The sequence below is a fragment of the Protomyctophum bolini genome (assembly GCF_963924005.1).
Source record: "Protomyctophum bolini genome assembly, chromosome: 10".
NCBI classification, from domain to species: Eukaryota; Metazoa; Chordata; class Actinopteri; order Myctophiformes; family Myctophidae; genus Protomyctophum; species Protomyctophum bolini.
The window spans coordinates 14,451,263-14,476,066 of NC_137871.1; the positions used below are offsets into that span (position 1 = coordinate 14,451,263).

A 24,804-nucleotide genomic window follows, 5' to 3' on the forward strand; every position below is an offset into this window, starting at 1 on the left:
ATCCAAGCATCAACATGAAATAAAACATTTATTTCAACTAAGTGAGCACATGAAAGGAACATTCACACACATACAATCACAATTTGAGGGGATGAGGGCTTTGAGCACTGTACTAAACAGTCTTCATACAATTCATGTAATGTTCACTTCTGACCCTTGAAAAATCTCATTTCTGTCCTGTTGCTAGGCAACCAGCTCTCCTGTATACCATTTCTGAGCCATCTTCAGCACACTTTGTCTTTTCCACTCTACCTGTCCAATATACTCCAGAACTCCCTTGAGTGTAACCTTCCTTCAACTCAGATACAAACCTCTCTTCATGCACACCTCAAGGCTGTAGGAAGATGTTAAGCATAATTTATGGTTATGCAAATGTATTGTCACTTAACCACAAAATGCGAAGGAAAAGAAAATGCCAATGCGACTCATGTCAGTGTTTTTGTTCAAAAGGTACTAGCTGACCTGGGGCCTTCACACATCATTAACTGCAAACAGCGCCATCTACACGCCACGGTTTTAGCCCCTTTAAGAAGCGAGACCGACAAAATTGAAGAACTTCCGGGAACACGGAAACATTTCCTGTCCATGGCAGAAAAGTTTAATAGGAAACATTTGCAGGGTTAATACAGTTTGATCCACCCATCCCTCACCGTATCCGTCTGTAGAAGGCGGATCACATGGTCATTGGTTATGCCAATCCCCCTTGTACTGTAGTGCCATGTGTCCCACAGCCTGGGGGGGAAATGAAACCCCAAGTCTCCACTGTAGTGGGAAGAAACTTTTGCCACATGCCTTCCGGACGCAGATGTCAAGAAGTTTAGGAAGAAATCGACACGGTTCTCAAATACCAGTACATCAAGCTGTCTAGCGACATGTTGCACAACACTCCGCTAAAGCATAATAAATTAGCCTTTAGCGAGTTGGGACAAGTCATAACAACAATATCTCAGTCTTGTTTTGTGTGATCTCTGCCGTGTCAGTCTCTGTCAGAGAGGGACGGCGAGGCTTGTTTTACTTGTTCGCGACATTTAGCTGGCAGACCCCCGTCACCAGCTGGCGGACTCCCTCACCAGTCCCATTGCTCTGGTTGACCTCTTCTGCTAAGCTGGTCCTCGAGCTTGTGGAGAACATGCCTTGATACATTGCCTTCTCCCTCTGCAAGTCCTGGTTCAGCTTCTCCTCTGCCCTCTGCAAGTGTTTCCTCACATTAGCATCTGTAATAGACGCAAAGTACAACCTAATGCATATCGCCATTGGCAATCAGCTGCCAATCACACAGAGTCCTGCACATGCAAGTATCCTTCAGTGGTGTAAAGTAACTAAGTACATTTACTTAAGTACAATTGTGGTATTTGAACTTTACTTGAGTATTTCCGATACAAATTTATTTTAAAACTTTAGTTACTTTGTACATTTGGATTATTATTACAAAACATACAATATGTTGCGATGCAACGCATTGTGAGCTTGTAGACCGGCTATTTTCAAAAGATTTATATACATCATTAGGGTGGCTGGCTGTGGCTCAGGAGGTAGGCAGGTCATCCAATGATGCCTGGGTCGGCGGTTCGAATCCCAAATCCTGTTGTTTACATGTCGAAGACACTGAACCCTACATTGCCTCCAATTAGTTGGTCGGTGTGAGCTTGCCGCCATTGGCGTGTGAATGTGGGAAGAGGACGCTGGCGTCGACTGTTCGCCGCTTCACCTCGCAATGTATGAATGAATGGACCATTGTAAAGCGCTTTGAGTAAGCACGTAGTGCATAGAAAAGCGCTATATAAATGCAATCCATTATTATTACATTTGAAAACTTGAAATGGGACATTCTGCATAATGAGTATTTAAGTATGTTTACCCAGGGTAACTGGACTAAGCTCAATAACTTGTTTACAGCCAGGCCCTGCTCATAGAACATTTCATGGTAGGGGTTCAATGCCTTGCTCAAGGGCACTTCAGCGGTGGTAATTTTAACGTGCCGGTCCGGGGATACGAACTAGCGACCTTCCGATATCAAGACCGCTCCGCAAACCGTTCGGCCACTGCTGCCCCAAGTACATTGTGATGTCAATACTTTTGTACTTTTACTCAAGTAATTTTTTTATTCCAGACTTTTACTTGTAACAGAGTACTTCTATATTGCAGTATTGCTCCTTTTACTTAAGTAAAAACCACATTTGTGTAGACATTTTGCATGCGTCAGAAATGTGTCAGATCTTTTCTTACCATTGGGCTGCCCCCTGCTGGCCTGAATGAGGTACTGTTTAGCAGTCTGTGCATCCCCTAACTCCAGAGTAGCCACACCAGCCCTGTAGAGAGCTTTGATGTCTGCTGGCCGCCACTGCAGGACACGCAGGCTATATTCTTGCACGCGAGCATAGTCGACACTTGGTCTCTGGAGCAAACAGGCTGAGATAAGAGGGGAAGACATGAGGCATGGGAGGTCATTAAAGTAGTAGTAGGAATAGGCAACAAATCAAATCAACCCACGTAGGCACGTATTAGCTACAGGTAAGCGCAACAAGCGCACCATCAAGTAATGCAACAAGTTGGCATGGTGCATTACCAAACTTGCATTGACTTGGTCTTTTAATTCTACTGGATCTCTTTTCCACTGACTGACCCAACAACAAATTGTCAATATAATTAGTCCTAGTTTTAGTCATCATAGCTTAGGTTTTAGTTTTCGTCAGCGATTTTTGTTTCATCAACACTGACTGGAGTAAACATTAAAAGTATTCATAATTACTACATGCCTGCCAGGTTGTTGTAGCAGTCCACTTGTGTTTTTCTCAGCAGCTCTTCTTGTGCCGCTGAGAGAACGGGCATCTCCGGTCCAAACCCTTTCACTGCCATCATCACATCGGTGTCAATGGCTCGGAGGATCAGCAGAGCGCGGTGATAGCGGCCAATGGCTGACCGGATGTTCTTCTCTTGGTAGAAAGTGTTGCCTTCCGTTTTCAGCTGGGCCGCTTCTTGTAGCAGGGCGTTAGGTTTGACCCGGGTGGATTTAGACTTAATGTTCACATCATTCACACAAGCACTGTTGGCTGCCGCTGTCCCAAGCACCTCTGGGCCTTCCATGTCAGCTGTGAACCAGATTCCTATGAGATTATTATTAGTTAGATTAACTGAATCTAGAATAATTTGTTCTGTAGAAAATAGTTTAAAGAAGTAATTATGGCATGCCATCAGTCCCCGGCCCCATACCCTGGGTTGGGTTGACAAAAGGGCATTTCCGTGTTTGCATGTCCTCCCTGTGTCCCCTGGGGTAGGTACCCTCACAAAAAGCATGCAGTAATCCTGGTCTCTAAACTGCCTCCCCCTGGTAGCCTTGCAGTGGCCAGACGCGAATGAGTCTGGCCTAAAAGCCAGGCTAGAGGAAAGGAACTGGTTGGAAAAACGTGTTCCTTAAGTTCCATGCGCTATGTCCTATCGGGGAAACTTCCCACTGTCAGGTGAAAAGAAGCGGCTTGGACTCCTCGTGCATTGAAGGAAGCATGAGTTCAGTCCGTTGCTCTCCCCAATTTGCAGAGAGGGTCTAGTGCCCAGGATTACATTAGACAATTGACACTGGGTGAAAAAATCGTGGGATAAAAACAAAATTATGCTCATTTACACTTACACTTCATTTACACAAAATCAGTAACCGGAATGCTCGCTTTAAAAACACCCTAATTTCTTTCCGTCGACCACTCGGTGGGGCGGTTCTTGTATTCTTGTATTTGTTTTACTGAGAATAAGGTTAGAAATAAGTTTAGGGTTAGGCATATTTTTTACTGGGGTTAAGTTCGGGAATAAGGTTACGTTTAACCGTTTAAGCATAGTGTACTTCATAAACTATGTTTAGGAATACCAGGCTGAGCAGTTCCACTGGTTGTATGCCCGGGGTGACTGTGTTTTGAGGCGAGCATTCTAGTATCGAAACAAATCAAGTCTCATTCTTCTGAGGTCACGAGGTCAGTTTGATTGATTACTTTATACAAAAGGATAACACAAAAAAACCCAATGGAATTGTTCCCATTGTGATCCTGTGTATTCAATTCATTGAAACATTTAAAGAAATACAATAATATACAAAAATATATAAGAGATCAACACTACACTAGTAGCAATAAAAACATACACAGTACATTGTACAGTAAACATTTGGGGGGTGGGTCATTTCTAGGGCTGCCAACACTCCTGCATTCTGCAGGACTCCTGCATTGTCTGGGCAGTGCATGCATGCAATCATACAGAGTAGAGATGTTCACTGAAATAATGAATGGTTATCATGCGTTAACACTAAAGGCCTATTCATAGTCTGGATTTTCGGTGGTGAGGTGACCACCGCTCCGGTGGTGTGCTGACCACCGGAGCTGAAATAACGTTGAGCGGTGGTCAGTAAAAACAGAGAGAAGGGCTGGAGCGGTGGCAGTGGTTTGCTCTTCACCGCGGCTCGTGACGTCATGTTGTAGTTCGGTGGTCACCTCCGCGGATCTGAAAATGTCACTATGCTCAGATCTGCGGAACGTGAGCGAATCAGGCTGGAACCCAGGCTAGCCCTACCAGGCAAGTGCTCGTTTTTGAGGAGACGCAACAGAACAGTCTATAAACACAACACGAGATATCCCGTCTAACACCTGAACGCCTGTCTTCTGGTCTGTGGAATGTAAAATAAGCCGTTTTTACTGTTGCTACACTTAACCTACCCGGTCAATGCCAAACTTTGCACACTCCCAATGATGGATGCCAATGATGAACCTCTGCCCCAAACTGTCTAGAACGGCCTGTTATAGCACCACCATGAATGCAGCATGCAATTTACGTGAAATCTTTCATGCACTTTCCTACTGGGCTGAGGAATATATCCCACCCTTTTCACATTGGCCTGTTATAGCGCCACCAACAGGTGGATATTTGCTAAACACATTTTTGAACAAAATGCCTCAAATAATCCAATTGCCATCAAAGGCATAAGAAGAAATGACACCCTTTTCACATTGGCGCCACCAGGAGGCCACAACCTGACCTGGCCTGGCGGAGACCTGTGGACCGAGGGGCACTTTTTCTACTTAAAGATGGGTAAGATTACATTGCATCACTCAGTCATTAGGCCTACTTTTTGCGTTTTAATGGCTGATACTGTACATTTTTGCTACTAAAGCAAGCCTGATAAAAGTATCAAACTCAAAATTCACCAGGAAATTACATGCACCAAAACATCTCCTGGATTATTTTCACAGTCCAATGTTGGTAGCCCTGGTCACTCATTTCTGGTGTTAAACTTAGCCTTTATACAGGGACCATGTTACAAAATTCAGCCTGCAGGTACTCTTTTATGGTGGTTTTGAAGGAGAGGGTATGGGATGTTAAACATATAGTTTCTGTTTTGAAAGTATGACGTGTTTTGCCACATAATGTGTGTAATAAACCAACATGTATCTGCGTTCTGCGATATGAAGAGAACGTAAACAGGACCTCCTCTCTGCAGGGTGATATGCTAGTTTACACACACACAATGACAAACATAATTTTCTTATTGTAGCATGCTGACTTTACGTCAATGATACGGTCTGGTTCAATATAAAAAATATTATCTCACCTCGCAGGCAACTGTGAATTGAAATTCACAATGATTTGCAGACAAGTTCTTCACGTTGACAACATGATGAGTTGATCAGGTTGATATTAAACTGATCATCATACTGGATGTTGTTCCTGGTTGTCTTCTTCAGTGGTCGAGACGTCTGAACTTGATGGTTTATACTGCCACCTAATGCCCCAGATGTGTCATAGCAGGGTAAACTGTAGCCAAAACTTAACAGGTAGGCTACAAACATTATCTAGCAAGTGTGTAGACTAAGCACCCTAGATTCGAACCCGAGTGGGAAAACTAGATCTACTGCTAGGCCCTTGGCCAGGGGAGATTAGGCTTTTAGGGTCTCAGACTCTCAACTGCTCTGCAAGTTGCAAGGCAAGCACTGAGTCTGACAATATACAGTGGTGGAAGTACTCTTTTAACTTTTTATCTTTATCTTAAGTTGTGGCAAAACCACAGCATAAAATACTACTAAAAGACCTGTATGCAAAAGTAAAAGTGAAAATGTATTGGCATCAAAATTACATAGTAGGCCTACCAAAGTAAAAGTAGACAGAGATTACTAAATGTTTTCAGAATTTGTCACACAGAAATTGCTGATCTGATATTAACCTAAATCTGAAAAGTTACCAAAGCTGTCAAATAATTGTAGTGGACTGGAGTAAAACGTTTTCACAATATTTGCCTCTGAGATGGTGTAGTAGCAGGCTATAAAGTACAAACATGGAGCGAGAGAGGGGGAGGGATTGATTGATTGATTGATTGAAATATTTATTAACAGTTTGCACAATTACAGTACATTTCAAGCACAAACACAATACAAAGACTGTTAACTGTGAGTGGACGACCCAATTAAGCATTACACTTGTTTACAAGAGGGTCCACCTTGTTCAATTCATCAAAACATTTAGAGACATACAAATAGACACTTCTATATAGTCAAAGAACAGAACGGGAATTCATCATAAGGGAGGTAAAAAGGGAAAAGAAACATACAGTGAGGGGGAAAAGGGGTGGGCGGTGGGGGGATTCAGATTTTACGGAGGCCAGTTTCGAATTGCAGCCGTCCGTAGGTGCCCTTTGAGAGCGGTTTTGAAGGAGTCAAGGGATTTGCATGTCTTAATGACTGTTGGTAGGGCGTTCCACATTTTGGTGGCGTAGGAGCGAAAATAATTTAGTCCCTTGTTTGTGCCGAATCTGGGTTGTACATGGTTCGTTGCACTTCCTCTGGTGTTGTGGGTGTGGACTTCGTTAACATTAAGGAAGTATCTAGACAGGTACATGGGTTATGGGTATCTTGGTGGTGTATCGAATCTTGTGGACCAGACCCATTGCAAGATGCTGTACTCTGTCGTCAAACCTAAGCCATTCCAGCCGGTCAAAGTGGGCAGGGGTGAGGTGGGTTCGGGGGGTGAGGACAAGTAGCAGCCTGACCAGTTTGTTTTGGGAAGTCTGGAGCCTAGTTTTAAGGGCCTTTGAGGAGCTGTGGTACCAAGAGGTGCATGCATAGTCAAAGAAACCTTGTACGAGGGCTCCTGTTAAGGTCTTCAAGGTGTTTTTGTTGACCAGTGAGGAGATCCTGTAAAGGAATCTTGGTTCTTTTTTGATTACGTTGGTGGCTGGATGGAGGTTGATTGAATACTTTATTAGTTTTCAGAAAAAAGCACAGGAAAGTACAGTTCAATACAAGGTCTGTTAAGAGGATTTAAACCCAAGAAAGCCTATTGGGCTTGTTTATATTGGGGTCCTTCATACTCAATTCATCAAAACATTTAATGACATACAAATATACAGTACTCTGCAAAAAAATAATAATAATAAGAGGTGGGCAAGTGCTCACATTTTTGCCAGCTGGTTTAAAAGCGTCTGGACAGCATGTTCACCTACCTCTACTAGCGACCGTAGTAGCGACCTAGTGGAAAAGGCTTCCTCTCTAAGCCTAGTCTGAACAGCATAAAAAACATATTCTGAACGCCGCAACGTGAAGCCGTATTGGCTGCATTGTTTACTATAGTCTATCAATAGGCTACTGGTGAAATAAACATCAGAGATGCAAGTTCCTCCTCTTGCTGGTAATCCTTGGTGGCACGATGGTCTGAGCATTGCGAGTAGCAGCAGTCAAAAATTCAAAATGTACTTCAATAAAAGTAGTATTAGTATCAAAATGTACTTAAAGTGCCAAAATAAAAGTACTCATTATGGTATAAATATACAATATACATTATTATTAAAGTATCGAGATTATAAGGAAAACATGGAAAACGACAACACTGCACTAGTAAACAGAGACGTCAATGGAATATGGTATACACAGTCCAATAAGTAGTTGCTTGCTCAACAAAGTAGTACAATAGTAGTTGGAGTAGATGGATCCTGTAACAAACATGGCGCCGAAAGTGGTCGGAGTTAGTGTAGCTCCACCACACTCGTTCTCTATTTAATATGTATTCAACACATTTTTATTCCTGATATGAATAAAATGTTGTATTAACACTTTACTTTTCTAAGCATCAATTCTGCAACATTCATTTGTGATTTCAGACATTCAGTTTGTCAAATTGTCTGTTTCGGCTACATTGGTTAAATGTAACTGCTGCAACCGCTGGGCCTTCACTTGGAATACATCCCACCTCTCGGGAAACAAGCCTCTGTTCAAAAGGAATGAAGTCAGGGAGGAGAACAACAAAGTGGCAGTGATGCCGGACAGCATGGAGAGCGTCCTGATGGGAGCACACTGAACGTAAACGCCATCCTCCACAGTGCAGCCCGGGAAGTGAACGACAGCTGGTAACCCAATTGACGGCTCCCCGCACAACAACCTCAGTGACACCCCTACCAGTAAACCCATAATAGAACCGTAGCCATTCGAGACACTGAAGAAAAGGACACAGACAAGTTGAGGGAAGAGGATGTTGTAGGCTATGTCTGCTCCCAGGAACCAGAATACCATGATGCTATTGTCCAGAAAGGTGAGCGCTGTACCGGCCATGCCCACCACTACCACAGTGATACGGATCACCCACAGTAGCTCTCTTGATGAGGCCTGGAGGGGAAAGGAAAAAGCTGAAAGAAGTTGGGCTTTTCTCGCCCCTTCTCTCACAACGCTCTGGCTTTGATAACCACTTAAACCTAGACTTAGTAATCTGGACCAAAGTTGGCTCTGTACTGCTTTTTTCTCCACCTACACCAAATCTCTTTGCCAAAAATAGTAGATCTTACACAAGCTCACGAGCTTGAAGATCTGCTATTTTAGGCTAATATTCCCCCCAGAATATGGATGCTGGGGTTCAAGTGGTTAAACTGCTGTCTGCTCACGTGTCCCTCTCTTCATCCTCACCATCTTCACCTCTCGGCTTTAGAATGTTCAATCCATCCACTGCAACCTATACTACAACTACCAATTATAACAATAGTGTAACTGCTGGTGACAGTTGGTTCTGCAATAATTTAATTAGTTTGAAGTTTGTTATATTCTTTATTTATTGTTTGTCTTATTTTGTTGTCATGATTGTATTTTGTTTGGTTTTCGTTTGGTTGTGGTACTTTTGGTTATTGTGCATTTTTCCTGTGTTACTCGTCTTATAATTATTTAAATTCATTTTTATTGTTGATTGTACTACGGAAGTGACAAGTTTAATGCACAGATTTTATTAGTTAAACTATGAAATTATTCGATGATTGTAACTGTATTTATTCTATATCCTTTCACGGTGTTGGAGTAAATAAACACACCCGTCGGGACCACCCAACCTTGTCATTCTTTCATCAATCGAGGGCTGCTTACAAATAGTTTAATTTACACCCAACAGCAACTTTATTTGCTAAGATGGTTTGTTATTTCACCCCTAGACTATATCTTTTTCCTATTGACTGTTTAAATCCACCTCACCTGGCTCCTCAGGATGTTCTTGTAGATGTTGGAGGCAAAGACGGCGGCGGCTGAAAGCAGAGCCGAGTCAACTGAAGACATCACAGCGGCAGCCACAGCCCCGATGCCGAAAATGGAGATGTAAGGAGGGACCAGATACTGCAGGCTGATGGGCAGAATCATGCCTGCCTCCCCACGTTCATATGGAGAGGGTGAACCGTATGAGGTCAGGTTCCAGTCTAAGATTCACATATAAATGAGATGTTGGACAAGGTGGTCAGTCATTGTCAAGGGCTTTTAGGTGGGTTTGGGCATAGAATGGGGATGTTGCCCACTATCAAATACAGCTTGATAATATTGTCCGAATAGTATTGTCTGAATTTAAACAACAAGAGAGTATTAGAAGCTTGTTCACCTCTGATCAAAGTTAGTAGCCCTTGCATGGAACTAGTTGTGACAGTGCATTCCTTTAAATCCTGGCATGCTCTTTTTAGGGTGACACTGGAGGGCAACGTAACATGTTATCATGTGGTTGTCTTCTTCATACTATTGTCATGTCAGGGGCCGTACGAATAGCCAGGAGATCTAATTGTACATCAAGCCGGCCTCATGCTACAGAAACAAGAGATGTTTCAGGCCACATGGCTCCTACTTTCTTACATGTTTAATATTCTATATTATACAAATAGATAGGAAAATCCAAAAGGTGAGAATGGAAGGGGGCCAGACGCCAGTGATCTGTTCTCTATTATCATTATCCAATGCTCTTTTATGTACCTGTTGATGCAGCTACCGCTCCAATCAGCACAGAAGGGATCCCAAAGATGCAGATGAGGACAGCTGCACAAAAGCAGGTCATTTTGGCAGTGGCTGCAGAGCGGGCAGACAGCGTCCTCTGGTGGAAGACTTGATAGCCTAGATTGCCAAAAGTCTTTAGAAAGAACAGTAGAAAACAATCACATAACATTTTTACTCTGAAACTTTGAAGCATTACACAACACCTTTCAGACTTTCAGTGTTTTGGATTGAAAGAGGTAGGATAATGGTTTATAGATCTACAAAAATACAAATGATTCTCTTACGTCTTAGAGAGAAAACGTGACACGGAGGACATAATGATACAATGATAAATTCTCAGTCAGACAATATTATTTTCTTTGTCTGGAACAGATAAAACACTGATTCTATTTTCTGTCTGTAGCGCATGGCAAAACAACTCTTATTTCTATATAGAAAGCAGAGTTTTGATCATAACTTTCATTATGAAATCTAAAATCAAGTTTTTTATCAACTCGGATTCCTAAATATTTACTAAGGCACTCTCTCCACACACACCAACAACAAGAAATTATCAATCCATCTCCATGCTGTTCCTCCATCCAGACTGCCAATCCAAGGGGCCTGGAAAGTAGCATTGAGAGCAGTCTTGGTGATGTCAACTGATGTAGGGTTCATCATGATGAAGGGAACACACAGCCACTACAAAAAACACAAGGATTGAGATATCATATCTGATCAAAGTGTTTAGAAACAACTTTACCATACAATCCATACTGATGTGATAGTGCTTGACTGGTCAAGCACTATTTTGGCATGCTCAGACCTTTATCATGGTAACATGAACACAAGAATGCTCGACCCAAAACAGTCGCCCCGGGGCAAATCCGCCCCAGAGCGTCTGTCTAGCACAATGTCACACCAGGACGTGTAATGTTCTCTTTCATAGAGTTTAAACTTTTCAGCACAACCTCTGTGAGACACACGTGAAGACTGCTCAGTCAGCAGATAGAGATCATGTAGAATGTAAATTGTTGCTTTAGTCGGTTGGTGAACACAATTCAGGTACTCACCATACTGATAAATATGAGAATGAGTTGTATGATGTCTGTGTATGCTACAGAGTAGAAGCCTCCAAGCAGTGTGTAAATAATGGCCACTCCAGCAGAGATGCAGATGCAGACAGCATAGGGCAATTCTAGAATCACTTTCATGGTTGCGCCTACAAAGGTAATCCAGAACACATGCATACATTTAATTCAAAAGTCAATTAGTACAGTATATTATATTCAAAGTGTGAAAGATTCATTTAGGAACACAAGATTCATAGTCTATAAGTATAACATGCAACAGTTTGTTGCGTGACAAAAGTTTGCATGCAGAGATTAATACTAGATCATGCAAAATTATTTCTTTAACATTTTCAAAGTTAAAGAAGTTGAATCTATTGTCACTTACCTAAGCCTATAAGAGTTCCAGTCACCCAGATTACATCGGATATAAGTGAAGCGAAAGACAGTATACCACTTATTACTTTCCCATACTTGATTTGAAATGGGTCCATCATTGTTACATACATTTGGCTTCTCATTGGCTCGACAAAGAAGAGTCCACCTTTATCAAAGCAAATAGAAAGAGGGATTTAGATGCAGTGACAATCATGAACTATTATTCTGACAACAGCATGCACAGTACACGTAGCTCTAGCTACAGAATGGGTTCAGTGAACCTGATATTGAACAGTTTTGGTTATGATTAGAAACAAGGCTTGCCAATAACAAAGGACAGGGCTCCAGTTAACGGCATGACACTCCAGATCAGTCCCATAGTAGGGTTGTACGTTGCCTCTGTTATTCCGACAATGAAGCCACCTCCAACAAATGTAGCTGTGAGAGAGACACACACACACACACACACACACACACACACACACACACACACACACACACACACACACACACACACACATCTGCAAATGCACATTGCCATCTCTCATTGCTGACCCCAGTTCTGACAAATGATTCAATGTAATTCTGTTCAGTTGACCCATAATAAAAACACAATTTCCCATAGTATTTGCGTGTTACCCACACTGTTGTTAAAAGGGCAGCCTCATAGTCCGGCAGCCGACAGGCTTCTTTTGTTTAAAGTGGGAGATTTGGTATATAGTCTCTTTTATTGGTCTAAAATGTTGTCTATATAGTATACATACATTCATGAATCCACTTGCTGACCGGCTGTAGGTACTGGGAAATTATTTTATAGGGGTTTCTTGTGACCCTACCAAAATTGGCAAAAACAATTGTCAGAAATGTAGTGTGTGACGACTCACGAGTCAAACTAGGGGGTTTTCATGATTCTGAATCCATTCCAAGCATTAGTTTAGCAGAAAATACACTCCTTGGGCTAAAAACAGCCATAGCCCCATTTTTGCCTGCCATGGGATGTTAATGTTATGGTCACAAGAAACCCCTATAAAAGAATGCCCGATACCCACAGCCGGTCAGCAAGTGGATTCATGAATGTATGTAGGCCTATATCTAGGGTGACCAGATCCAAACTGCTCATTTGAGGGACAGAAGTATCGCTTGTGTGGGACAAGTGGGATGGGGGGACGGGGTTGAGTTGCTATTAAATGCCTTGATATTCGACCATAGGCCTATTGGCTATCATGTATAAACTCCTTTGGTGTCTCACATTTTGTTTTAAAATCATGCTTTATTTTTATTTGTATGCTATTTTAACAGGCTTAAAAACACATCTTGCAGGAAGAGACAATGAGAGAGCTTTACAACAGAAGGCCAACTATTAGGGCATTTGAACACTGATGCAATATTGCCTGTCAGTCACAATGTGGGACTAACTATTAGGGCATTTGAACACTGATGCAATATTGCCTGTCAGTCACAATGTGGGACACGGTCTCAATTTGTGGGACGCCTGAAAAGTCTTGGAAATGAGGGACTGTCCCACGCAAAGAGGGACATCTGGGGGAGGGACACCCTACCTATATCGACAATATTTTAGGCCAATAAAAAAAAAGACTATATACCAAATTTCCCACCCGTCAACCCCGGCTGCCGGACTATCACTTATTTAAACTGAAATTACATTTAATATATAGCCTACTCTGAACTCTTATTAACCAATAGGTCTATATTAAGCACATTTTAATCCATAGACCATATGTAACTGCACACTTTAAATAGCACTCACCTGTCATAGTGAAGATACCGACTAACACGTTGATTCTCCGACTTGCCAAGAGTAGTACTTCGGTTTGATTCCCTGGGAAACTCTTCTCAACTCGTTTGGACTTTCCAGAGGCCCAAATGCCGGTTCCAAGCACCAACAAGTAGAAGAGTATCATTACAATCAATCCTGGAACATTGAAGTCCATCTTGCCTTTGTGAACTCTCTGAAAAGAATAGATAAGATATCTAAAAGCGCAGTCTGTGTTCCAGTAACCACTAACCAGTGCCCACCCTGTTGAAGGGTGCCTAACGGCTAATAATTTGAGACCTTGTCTAACGCACCCAACTTTTCTTGTGTTGATAGTTGGTTTTAGGCCATATCCTATATTGGTAACCATATATTTTTCTAGAGATAGGCTACATATGATTATCTCTCTCCTTCTCTTGCTCTCTCACTTGCATGCTCTCACGCTGTCTCTCTCCATCTCTAGTGTATGCTCATGTTTGCACCCAGGTTTCTCAAGGACCAGTTCTCCTCCCACAAGGGATCCTTATCAGACTCAGAAGTACAAAATGTGATTACTTTATACTCTATACTCTATACAAATTTTGTTTAAAACAGTTAAAGTACTGGAGTACTTGCTACTCCTGGTAAAATGTTAACAAATTCAGTTAAAAACAGTTAAAGTACTTTCTTTTAATAAAACAAAATATTCCAAAGTACAAATTACGAAGTACATTTTTGAATATTTTGTAGAATACTATTTAGTACAATATTATTTGTCATGTTATGATGCAACAGTGGTGGGCAACATGCAGCCTGTGGCCTCTACTGACCCGCCAGTGATAATACAGTTATGTCCCACTCCCACATACAGTATAGTATATCCATGTGGAGAGTGAAATATGGGCAGGTGTTTCACATGCCTGACGTTTACAATACACCGTTTCTCTCCATATCTAAGAAGAGACCTTGAACTCCTCTTCTGTGAAAGAACTCTTGTTATATGTTGCTCTTTTCGAAAAGGAGTAAGACTGTCCGTCATTTTTAATGAACTAAATGTCCTCTAAGTGCCACATTCAAGTATTTGGCCTGCCCAAAATGATTTACACAAGCATTTTATCTACACTAACTTGTGATTACAGTGACTCGTGGTTAATCATAATTTGATCTGCACTCCTTTGCTGAATGTGTATTTGGCATATACAGTGAAATATGGTATTTAACAAATGAAAGGAAATTTCAAGGGGGAGTGGTTAACCAAGGCTACAGAAATCCCAGGAGTGGATAAAGTAGATCATATATACAATCATATAATTGGGAGATCTAAAGGTCAGAGATCCTTTGACGAATGACTGTGACTGTGAGCTTCAGTTCTTGACCGTTTCTCATGACCCTCTACCATATTGCTGCAAAAAGAATACATTAAATGTATTCTTGTATACAAATATTTGTTTTATTTGTATAGCACCTTTCATGACATGAAATGCAGCTCAACGTGCTTAAAAAAGCATAAGACATCAAATAATAAAATAAAATAATAGCTAAAAGGGCAGTGAATCAGGCAAAACAGTGAGGACACGAATAACACAGAAAATTTAAAATCGTCTATATATAAAGCCTATATAAAAATCATATGCAAAAATCAACAGGCCTACCCATTTCTAATGTTTGACCAACTGATAGGCCTATCTCTTCAACTCAAACAACTGATTAAATATTAGTCTACGTATAAATGATCTTAAAATCAGCCTTAGTAGCAATGTAGCATAATCTGTAATTGGCCGTGTGACCTTGGTAGCATACTTGATCTTTGATCAGCAGCCAGCAAGATAGTGTGAAACATTAATATAGAATTATGCTATACAACAATTAGTTAAGGATATATATTTATCTTACCTCTGTTCTAGCTTCTCCAAAAGTGTTAAGCAATTAATCCAATCTTCATTTTTGGTGCTGTATGCATTAGGCTGTACATGCATTGATGGTACTGCTGGTGTCATGTTGGGCATGCTTCCATGACAACTCGCGTGAAAATAAAGGCTATGCATTTTTAATATAATCCGTTTGCTCATCACCTGGACAGACTTCGGAGAGACTCCAAAGTCGCAACTGGTTGGTACACAGGGGACAGGGCAGGGCGACTAGGACGCAAATAAACGCAAGATCAACACAGGTGCAGCAGAAGACGGACAACCGTGACAAGGGAACACTGACTGAGAACAATCAACACAGCCTACTGTACACAGGTGCAACAGAAGAGACTCACTGACAACTGTGTGACAAGGGGAACACTGGGGACATCTGGAGGACAAGAGCAGCAGAACAGTTAATTGTTCCAGCTGGCAGATTCACCAGCCACTGCTCTGGGCCTCGGGAACCGAGGCTGAGGCAGGCGTTTTGGTTTCAATACTGGGAGGCAAACTGGAGCCAGTAAAATGCGTTGAACTTGTAACATGACATAAAAAAAATCAGTTGTAATTCAGATACATGGATATTTTTTTTATTTTAGTAGCGCTAAATCAGTTTCAATACCAAAAGAAATGTAAAAAATAAAAGTACGACAAAGTACATTTTACCAGTACAAATACTCATATTATGGAATCAGAACCACAAAAGAAATTCAGACATGTCACCGTCATAACAAAATAGAAAAAGTCAATACAATACATACAATGCATTAGTGCCCCCCCCCCCCTCAATTTAAGCCGTTAACTATACTGTATACTTTACAAAATTCTACTAGAAAAACTCCCAATACCAATGGAATATCAAGTAATATACGGTATACAAAATGTAAAAAATAAAATAAAAATAATAGTCTGAGTGTCTGTGTGCATTCATATGGGTGTGATTTGCATGCAAATCTACCTCAGTGGGACAAGGAAATGATAAAAGCGGTTACATAATCAACACGACGTGACCATTCAATCTAGAGTCACCAGTCTGACAGCAATGGATTTCTCAAGGTCTTTTTATATATGTGTGTGTGTATATATATATATATATATATATATAAAGTTATGGGATTGATGCTTGAGGGACACATGATTTCTTGAAAAGGGTTTCGGTGCCAGATAAGTTCATTGACACAAAAGTCTGATATCAAGAGATTCAGGTAACTAGATACAAATCAAAACAAACTGTCCTGGCTTTTGGCCTTTTCAACCATAATGGCAAAAATATAAAAAGTAGGTGTTGTGTGTAGGTCTTGAATCTTGAGGTTAATAATTGGCACAAAAAGAAAAGGAAAAAATCATCCCTAAACAACAAGGTCGTTAAGTGACACCATTGAGCCAAGTGGATTATTATGGCAATACACTCAAGCACTTCCATTGACAAAAGTTGTCTCACCAGCTGAATGCCTTTCTATCTTTGTTGAGGAAGAGTCCACATAACATGATTAGCTCAAAACTAGAGTCTAGCCCCAAGAATAGGGCTCTGCTTTATCCAAAGGCATATTTAAGTAATCTGTCTCAGTGATTATGAATAAAATATAGATGACCAAAAATGCCTTTGAGAATAACCATCCAGAGCAGCAGAGTGATATCATATAATGAAGTGATGACAATGATTATTTCAGACTAGGTACCTTGGCACCAACAGAGAAGACCTCTCCAATATAGAAACGCTTTGAACAGAGGTACGCAGACAAACGCCACTACAAAAGTCCACTAGTAATAACAATATCCCTTGTAAATGGGATCTATATTGAAAACCCATTTGTTTGATGGTTTTCTTTCGTCCCCATCCAGTGAGTTAAAAATAGATATTTGGCAACAAAACAAACCGTTAGCAGTCCACCTTGCTAGTTAATCAAATGCCATTTTCTCATTGCCTTGGTGAATAAATATGGCTACACGTATGTGATCAAATGATCACCTGGCATTCGTTGATGCCTTTAACTTTCCACCTCATGCACAGTTCTCATATACCGTACAGAGTGTGCGCACGCACGCAAGTGTATATATATGTGTGTGTGTGTGTGTGTGTGTGTGTGTATATATATATATACATACATACATACATACATACATACATACATACACACGCTCACACATGTATGACTGTGTTAATTGTATGAAAGCACACCTTGCTTGGGGTCTTGACTGACAGGGCAATAATGATAAATTAAGTTATTTGTTGGTCTATGTTGGAATGATCCCCCACCCCTTTTGAAGCAGTAGATGAAAACAATGCTTCCGTAGTTGATTCTTTATGAGGCGAGGCCGTATGTGGACGGAGCCCCTGCAGCAGCGGACTGGGAGTAATGGGTTCCCATTGCCGAGGGTGAACCTTGTTGTAGTGACAATCACTCGGTGGCAGAGCTCTGGTTCTGCTGGTATATGGAGGCCTTGTCCTTCAGCAAAGCCAGGCAGAGGTGGCAACTCCAGCTCCCTGAAAACGCACACAAAAATGGCCGTCATGGCGTCATTAAACATTAAGTATAGTGCCAGACTTTCAGACCATGTAATTTCAGTTTCAAAACGTACCCTCTGGGGGCTCGGTCATAGGGGGGCTGAGACAGTACATGTGGTAGCCTCTGTCGCAGTCATCGCAGAACAACAGTTGGTCCTGTAAACAAGAGACGGCATGAGATAAAGTATAAAAATCACACCCGTGTGAAGTGAGGGGTGCTAATATATTAAAGTCTAACTCATGTTAGCACATACATTAAATGCCATTAACAATAAAGAGACAATATGACGCAAATCTTCCCTTCATTGTCAATGGCGTTTTTAAAACAAACATTAAACTAAAAACTAACATTAAACCTGTATATAGGAGGGGCTCAAAAATGTCAAAACTTTATTCGGCAACACAGCTTTCAAACAAAAGGGGATCTAAATGTCCTGTCCATATGAGATTAGTTAAGTGAAGATGGTCAATTAACTGTACTTCTCTGGTTTTTACATGCATCATTACATGCACTACATATTTGCAGTAATGCATCTTAGGGTGATTAAAACGAATTCTCTATTATGATGAAAACACAATTTCTTAAGAGTAGATCCATTTCCTTTTTTGGGGACAAAACAGGAATGTTTTTTTTTTTTTCTTTTGCACCCTCTTTAGTAGTAGTGTTAACTTTATTGCCATTGTGATGAAGCACAGGTGATTATGTATACTATAGCACTGGAAAGGTGCAGCAGTAAGAAAGGAAGATGAAGTGCTCACATCATTCTCAGAGGTGCCACAGACATTGCAGCACTTGCACTCGATGCACTGCCAGCGGTAGGTCTTCACTGCAGCCATCATCACTGCTGTGAACTGTAGGCATGTTGGGTGTCCTGGTGATTTAGGTGGGAATGAAGACATTTTCAGAACACAAGGAGACGCAGTAAAAACAATGAAATGTGATTGACTAAGTTAATTAAAAAACATCATGGTTCTATAGGTTGCATAGCTGTTTGGCTTCGCCGATAATGAATGGGTAACACAAAATACAAGGTAAGTGCAATAAGCAAACAAATATTGGTCCATACCCGAGCGTCCACAATCAGAGCAAGACACAAGCTCCTCTGATTGGCCAGTCTTCTGGTTTAAGGTAGAGTCTCCCAGACAGAAGTCACAGTAGTCGTTTGGTAGGGCCAGTCCATTTGGACCCTTTTTAGGTGCTGAGAACAAGGGCAGAAAACAAAAACACAATTCACTACACGGCGATCTGTCTCATCTAAAAAATTATAAAGTATCTATACAATAATTTCTTAAATCAACACCTTCATGAGAGTATTTGTTTTACCAACCTCTTGAATGCCATGTCAGCCAAATGCACTGTGCCTTTTATGGGACTAATCAAATCTGGGAAATGTCTCCTATTCTTTGCACTTACTACCACAGCATTGGATATGCCAAAGATAATAGATGTAATGCAACAGCTTTATTGACAAACAGAGTATAGTGCTGGGAACCCTAATCCTACTACTGCATTCCATGATTTTGTTTTGTCACTTCGCTATCTACCCATACTGTATACACCCCTCTCTCTCTCTCAACATTGAGTGAGACTCACTCTTCTGTTCCTCAGGCTGGCGAGGAGTGGGTGGTGCCTCGATCTCCTCTCGGTCCTCGCCCTCCTCCTCTGCCAAGTGAGAGTGTGTGTAGTGGTAGCTCAGGCCCGGTCGGTTCTTGTAGCGCTTCCCACAAACTGACACACACATACACAGTTATATAGCAGCGTTACGGTATTTGTTTATTTTTAAGGTTATAACTTTGAACTTGAAAACGAAAAGCAGAACAAACGAAAAGCAGAACAAAGATATTGTGTGGCTGCTCCACTTAGTATGTTGTCAAACTTGTAGCAGTTCCTGATGAGCTCTTTCAAATCAAAGCATGCATAGCAGCAGGCTGTTCTTTTACAGATAATGATGCGTCTTGCTTTTTACATACATGCACAAAAAAAAAAAAAAACGAAAAACTATCCCACACAACTAAGCACACAACTGCCCCTCTCCGACATGCACATACAGTACGTCAGTAGGTGTGCACATACACACACACACACACACACACACACACACAATTCACTTACTGTCACAGGCATAAGGTTTGTCCCTCTCTTCCAGAGCTGCAGCAGCTGCCTCCGTTTTCTTCTTGCCGTTCCTCTCACTGCGACTCTGCAGAAACACAGGAGAAAAGACACTTAAAACAAATAACACTTGTCATCTGGGCTTGACAATGCAATAGAATAAAACAACAAATACAGTACATACAATAACACACATGCTTAGAGGATGAGATATGAAATTCACCTTGGACTTGCTCTTGCCTCGCCTCTTAGGAGTCTCGTCCTCAAAGTCGTCGTCATCCAAGTCATCCAGATAGTCATCATGGTCCAAGACTCTCTGCAAAGGGTCAGAACCAAGATTAGTGATGGAAGCACAGTACTTGACTTTATAAAACTAAAAAAAGAAATGGCCTCAGTACAGACTTACAAACTACAGAAACATAAAAGACCAATCAAGCCAACTCTCAGGAGCCATAGAAACTCATGGGGCTGCCCAGTTAGGACCCCAAAAGCCTGACCTTGCGGATACGTCCAGAGGAAGTGTGGGTGGATGCGGAGGCGGCGGCAGCAGGCTCGGCTACGGCCTGGTCATCCTCAGGACCACGGTGATCTGACAATCCCCCTCTCCTTTCCAGGGGCTCCCCCTTCAGCAAGGCTTCCAGGCTGCTGCCATCCGCTGCACCCAAGGCATCACGCTTCAGACCCAGCTCCAAGTCAGCTGTGTGGGAACACGCACAAAAGAAGAGACAAAAAAGCGAATAGACCAACACAAAAACACACGACAGAATCAAAGAGACGGGGGCTGACTATCATGCATCCATTACGTTTGGCTGACATTTGCTGATTGGAGTTGTTGTGGGATATACAATACAAGCTCAGTGCAGTGATTTGGGTGATTGGCCACGGGTGGGGGAGGGGGGGTAGCTAGACAGTAGACACCTTAAGTGTTATGAAATGCCAATTATTAGCGATCATCAATATAGATTACTAAACCATATTCGTAAACCTAATATTCACCTTTTTATTTACGGATTTATTTCAGTATTGGATTGGTTGCTTGATTGGACGTTGCTTGATGTGAGATGATATACATTCTACTAATTGGTGTATTAAGAATCACACTCGTGTGAAGTGAGGGGCACTCTTATCATACATCAGCCAATCAAATCCTCACATTCCGTGGTAAACACACAAAGCTGTGCATACAGCAGATTTTGATGTCTGTCCTGTGGGTGCATTTCCTACCCGATATCACACACAATTGGCGACGTCCCCTCCTGTGACGCACGCGGGAACTGCTTTGCCCCTAGTCATGCATCACATTCAAGGAGGAGGGAACTGCTTTGCCCCTAGTCATGCATCACATTCAAGGAGGAGGGAACTGCTTTGCCCCTAGTCATGCATCACATTCAAGGAGGAGGGAACTGCTTTGCCCCTAGTCATGCATCACATTCAAGGAGGAGGGAACTGCTTTGCCCCTAGTCATGCATCACATTCAAGGAGGAGGGAACTGCTTTGCCCCTAGTCATGCATCACATTCAAGGAGGAGGGAACTGCTTTGCCCCTAGTCATGCATCACATTCAAGGAGGAGGGAACTGCTTTGCCCCTAGTCATGCATCACATTCAAGGAGGACAGCACTGCCCATCTTTCCTCCATGGTGGGAAATATTGATTGGCTCTGACATTGTCTGGGGGGGTAATAATTTACGGATCGGTACATAGCTTGAACAGCGCCGAGTCGGATCTAGCAGCCTTCACAATGTTCAGCACGGCGACTCGCTCGAGACGACGCGCCTCCTCCGTCATTGTAACAGTTTTTTGTCTAACTACTGCTATGGTCTTTTCTTACCGCTATAGACTTTTCTCACAATGTGGGCAGACTTTCATAAAAACCTTAAAATTAACACTGATGAGAAGGATTCGAACCCGAGGCACCAGGATTGAAAGGCTAATGTCGTCGGCTATGCCACGGTGTCATCTGGTGGTTTAGCAAGGGTTTTTTGGAGTTATTTAGTTCCGTGTTCGTCACAGAAGGGGGTGTCGCCAATTTTGTGTAATTTTGGGGAGGAAAGGCGACCTCACATCCTGTGTGTGTGTGTCAGGACTACCCCGCCCTAAATGAAGCAGAGCAGATCAAATTACAGCAATAGACATTAGACACTCCGAAAATTACACAAATAAACACACATAAATTAGATAAATAACAAACAAACATCTTTGTTCTTTAAAGAGAATCACCTAATCTATTATGAAAAGTGCCGTTAGATAACTTCTGTAGTTAGTTGCCATGTGACAACCAGGTATAGTCTGGTGACCACCGGAGAGACGGGTGACAGCCGGAAAGCAGACGGCACCCTGGTGAGCAGTATGGGTTAGCGCCCCAGCCTGTGTCCTCCGTGAGGAGGAAGCCCAACAAACCTCGTGAGGCCTTTAGGAGGGCAATTATAATCCACCACTCCTGAATGGAGTGCCTGGTGCTGGGAGTCTGGTGCAACGCATAGGTCCTGGGCCTGGTGAGAGCAGGAGTGGACCTGGTGAGACGTAGGAGGGGCCCGGACAGGAGTCGTCAACCCACAGAGCCTAGTCCTTCCACGCGCCAGAATTTGGTGCTCCCAGCCTCCCAGTCCCGGCAGAGTAGTTGCGGAGCAACGGATTGTGTGGCCTTTCACATTCCCTGATGGACTGATCGAGAGTAGCTACTGGGACGTAAGTCGGGATTTGATCAAACCCGGCTGGGTCGCCTGAGTGAGGGGTATGATGTTGGAAGACCCGAAACCCGGTTGACCTCAGCAAACATCACTGAGGAGTGAGGATACGTCCCAGGTGCATCCATGCAATGTATTTTTAGTTATAGCCACTATATAACAACAGAAGTCAGTTATATACCCACAACTAAATTTGTGAGGGGACAAAAGAAAAGGCTACTGGACAGGAAGGCTAGCTGAATGTTTCAAATACCTGTTTTAAGAGGCGGGAAGGCCAGCCGTGGATCCTCAGGAGGGTGGGCACGTCTCTTCTTTCTCCAACGGCGGGCTGGGTAGGTATAGAGCTGCCCTGGAGCCACACCTGTTCAAATAAATTAACAACACACACTGTGAAGATATGTCCCTCTAGTCAAACAGAATGTAAAAGTCCTTGGACTGTTTCCTGCAATTAAGCATGCCGATGTGTAGTTTTCAAAAATCTAAAAATGACAGATCTACAAGCTCACAGCGCAGATGCATTTGTATGGTTGAAATAGGACTGATCTTAAATTCACTTCAACAAAAGCAAAGAGGAATAAGGGAAAGGGACCCATAAATCTGTTATCACATTTAGAAGAAAATAAATAGACATTCTACAAGCTTGTACAGTAATTGTCTATTTTCAAATAGCCAATGTGTGTATAGGTTTTTGAGGGACACTAGCCCCTCCTATATTCAGCTATAGTGTAGATTTTTGTGTTAACACAAACATTAAATGCCATTGACAATGAATGGAGAATTTACGTCATATGTAGACAAGCAAATCGGCTAATTTTGTCCTACAAATTAAAAAAAATTAAATCCCCATTGACAATGAATGAATGAAGTACAATGGTAAGAGAGCCCCTCACTACACACAGGTGTTACAGCGTTCACTGCTCATGTGGCCTAACAGGCGCTTCTTTTGGGCTAGTTTACATAGACCTGGTTGCTTATTTCTCTCGCAAAATCTGCCAACACCGACCTGCACTCCTGTGCCTCTTCTCCATCCAGATGTAGCAGTTAGATTGGGCCACACCGGTCTGAGAGTCCAGGAAAGGCATAAGGATGCTGCGCTCTGCACACAGGCGGGCATTGTAGCTATGACACTGCTCCATAGCATCTTTGTAATACTGCTCGCCCAGTCTGAAATGCGGAAGATGGCAACAGAAATAAGATAATCAGTCCGACTCCCAGTGATGAACAGAATATTATTGGAAGTAGAGTTTACAATAAGTAGGACAGGGTGATAGGTAGTAGGGACTAAATCAAATTAAGATATTTTGGAACAAATACCTCAACTTTTTTTTTTTTTTTTGTCAAAGAGATGTCAAATGTGGTGAAAATAGCAGAATATATTAGCACTTAAAGTGGGTTTTATAATTTTTTTGCAATGGTATTAAAACCAGAAAAAGACTACACTTACGTCGGTTGTACCTAAAAAATACATTTACCACAACATACCAAAAATAGTAATACCCACATTACCCATACCAGTAAAATGTTAGTATATACGTTCTGTTCTAGATAGATATGTTCCATTTCCCTCGTTTCTGAATAAACGACAGTAAAGAGCGACACCTTTTAGATGCAACAACTAAAATCATTGTGTTTCCATTGTGATTAGACTAGCGCAGTGGTGCTGCGAGCATATTCAGAACAAAAGGTGGCTTATTAGCACATCCCTTTCATCTTAAAAAATGCGACAGGCAGGCTGACAAATCACTAACATTCCTATTTGTGTTTGAACCATCAGCTAGTAATAATGTGATGTTTGTCGCGAATTAAAACTATCAAAGCACTTCACTGCCTGGCTAATTTGTCAAGAAAAAGAGCTACTCAGTGGTAGCATCATTTCAATACATTGCTGACCACGGCTAGCACGACTAGCACAGTTAGCTAATGTTACCCTCTGGGGGATCATTGCTGTCTTGCGAGGCCACGAATGCGGCATTTGCATTTTTCAGGCCGCCTGGGCTCTTGTTACTTTAATCTGCATTCATAACCTTATCGGTGTTGTAGTTCTTGTTCTCCAATAAAAAAGGGTAAACTTACACTTTCACAACACTGTCGACGGCCGCCGCCATGTTTGCTTGATGCAGTTGTGTGAATGCCACCACGGCGCATGCGCAATGCGCATACTACTAT

At 42.0% G+C, this 24,804-nt stretch overlaps 3 protein-coding genes across 6 annotated transcripts; all 3 read right to left on the reverse strand.

The window, feature by feature from the left end:
- Nucleotides 1–12: 12 nt before the first annotated feature.
- On the reverse strand, nt 13–5,712 carry ttc9c (tetratricopeptide repeat domain 9C). Of its 3 annotated transcripts, none has more exons than XM_080774056.1 (4): nt 5,588–5,712; nt 2,757–3,104; nt 2,227–2,409; nt 13–1,188 (listed from the first exon to the last, which is right to left on the reverse strand). In XM_080774056.1, the coding sequence occupies exons 2-4, from the start codon at nt 3,082–3,084 to the stop codon at nt 1,067–1,069; spliced, it is 633 nt and encodes a 210-aa protein (XP_080630182.1). In that variant the 5' UTR covers nt 3,085–3,104; nt 5,588–5,712; the 3' UTR covers nt 13–1,066. The 3 variants fall into 3 exon arrangements, with proteins under 3 accessions (XP_080630182.1, XP_080630180.1, XP_080630181.1); XM_080774054.1 differs by having other exon boundaries at nt 13–1,214; XM_080774055.1 differs by having other exon boundaries at nt 13–1,214; nt 2,757–3,089; nt 5,588–5,688.
- Nucleotides 5,713–7,779: 2,067 nt separating this feature from the next.
- On the reverse strand, nt 7,780–13,629 carry LOC308322581 (high-affinity choline transporter 1-like; the record flags this gene model as incomplete). Its single annotated transcript, XM_080773945.1, has 8 exons — nt 7,780–8,627; nt 9,474–9,691; nt 10,230–10,383; nt 10,788–10,931; nt 11,303–11,451; nt 11,688–11,843; nt 12,002–12,115; nt 13,446–13,629. 8 exons carry the CDS (start codon nt 13,627–13,629, stop codon nt 8,130–8,132), a joined length of 1,617 nt encoding a protein of 538 aa, XP_080630071.1. The 3' UTR covers nt 7,780–8,129.
- Nucleotides 13,630–15,905: 2,276 nt separating this feature from the next.
- On the reverse strand, nt 15,906–24,763 carry dpf2l (D4, zinc and double PHD fingers family 2, like). Of its 2 annotated transcripts, none has more exons than XM_080774794.1 (11): nt 24,712–24,763; nt 23,642–23,802; nt 22,892–22,999; nt 20,451–20,647; nt 20,177–20,269; nt 19,957–20,041; nt 19,438–19,572; nt 18,911–19,042; nt 18,603–18,715; nt 17,918–17,999; nt 15,906–17,822 (listed from the first exon to the last, which is right to left on the reverse strand). In XM_080774794.1, exons 1-11 carry the CDS (start codon nt 24,741–24,743, stop codon nt 17,737–17,739), a joined length of 1,224 nt encoding a protein of 407 aa, XP_080630920.1. In that variant the 5' UTR covers nt 24,744–24,763; the 3' UTR covers nt 15,906–17,736. The 2 variants fall into 2 exon arrangements, with proteins under 2 accessions (XP_080630920.1, XP_080630919.1); XM_080774793.1 differs by having other exon boundaries at nt 20,451–20,650.
- Between the last annotated feature and the right edge of the window lie 41 nt (nt 24,764–24,804).

What these genes read in the sequence shown, in the direction of transcription:
- ttc9c (XM_080774054.1), bottom strand. Translation starts at nt 3,084, where the DNA reads ATGGAAGGCCCAGAGGTGCTTGGGACAGCGGCAGCCAACAGTGCTTGT. An exon ending in CTGCTACAACAACCTGGCAG is followed by an intron (nt 2,410 to 2,756) that starts GCATGTAGTAAT and finishes CTCTTATCTCAG; the next exon opens with CCTGTTTGCTCCAGAGACCA. An exon ending in CAGCAGGGGGCAGCCCAATG is followed by an intron (nt 1,215 to 2,226) that starts GTAAGAAAAGAT and finishes CGTCTATTACAG; the next exon opens with ATGCTAATGTGAGGAAACAC.
- dpf2l (XM_080774793.1), bottom strand. Translation starts at nt 24,743, where the DNA reads ATGGCGGCGGCCGTCGACAGTGTTGTGAAAGT. An exon ending in GAGGCAAGAGCAAGTCCAAG is followed by an intron (nt 20,042 to 20,176) that starts GTGAATTTCATA and finishes GTGTTTCTGCAG; the next exon opens with AGTCGCAGTGAGAGGAACGG. An exon ending in CAAACCTTATGCCTGTGACA is followed by an intron (nt 19,573 to 19,956) that starts GTAAGTGAATTG and finishes TGTGTGTGTCAG; the next exon opens with TTTGTGGGAAGCGCTACAAG.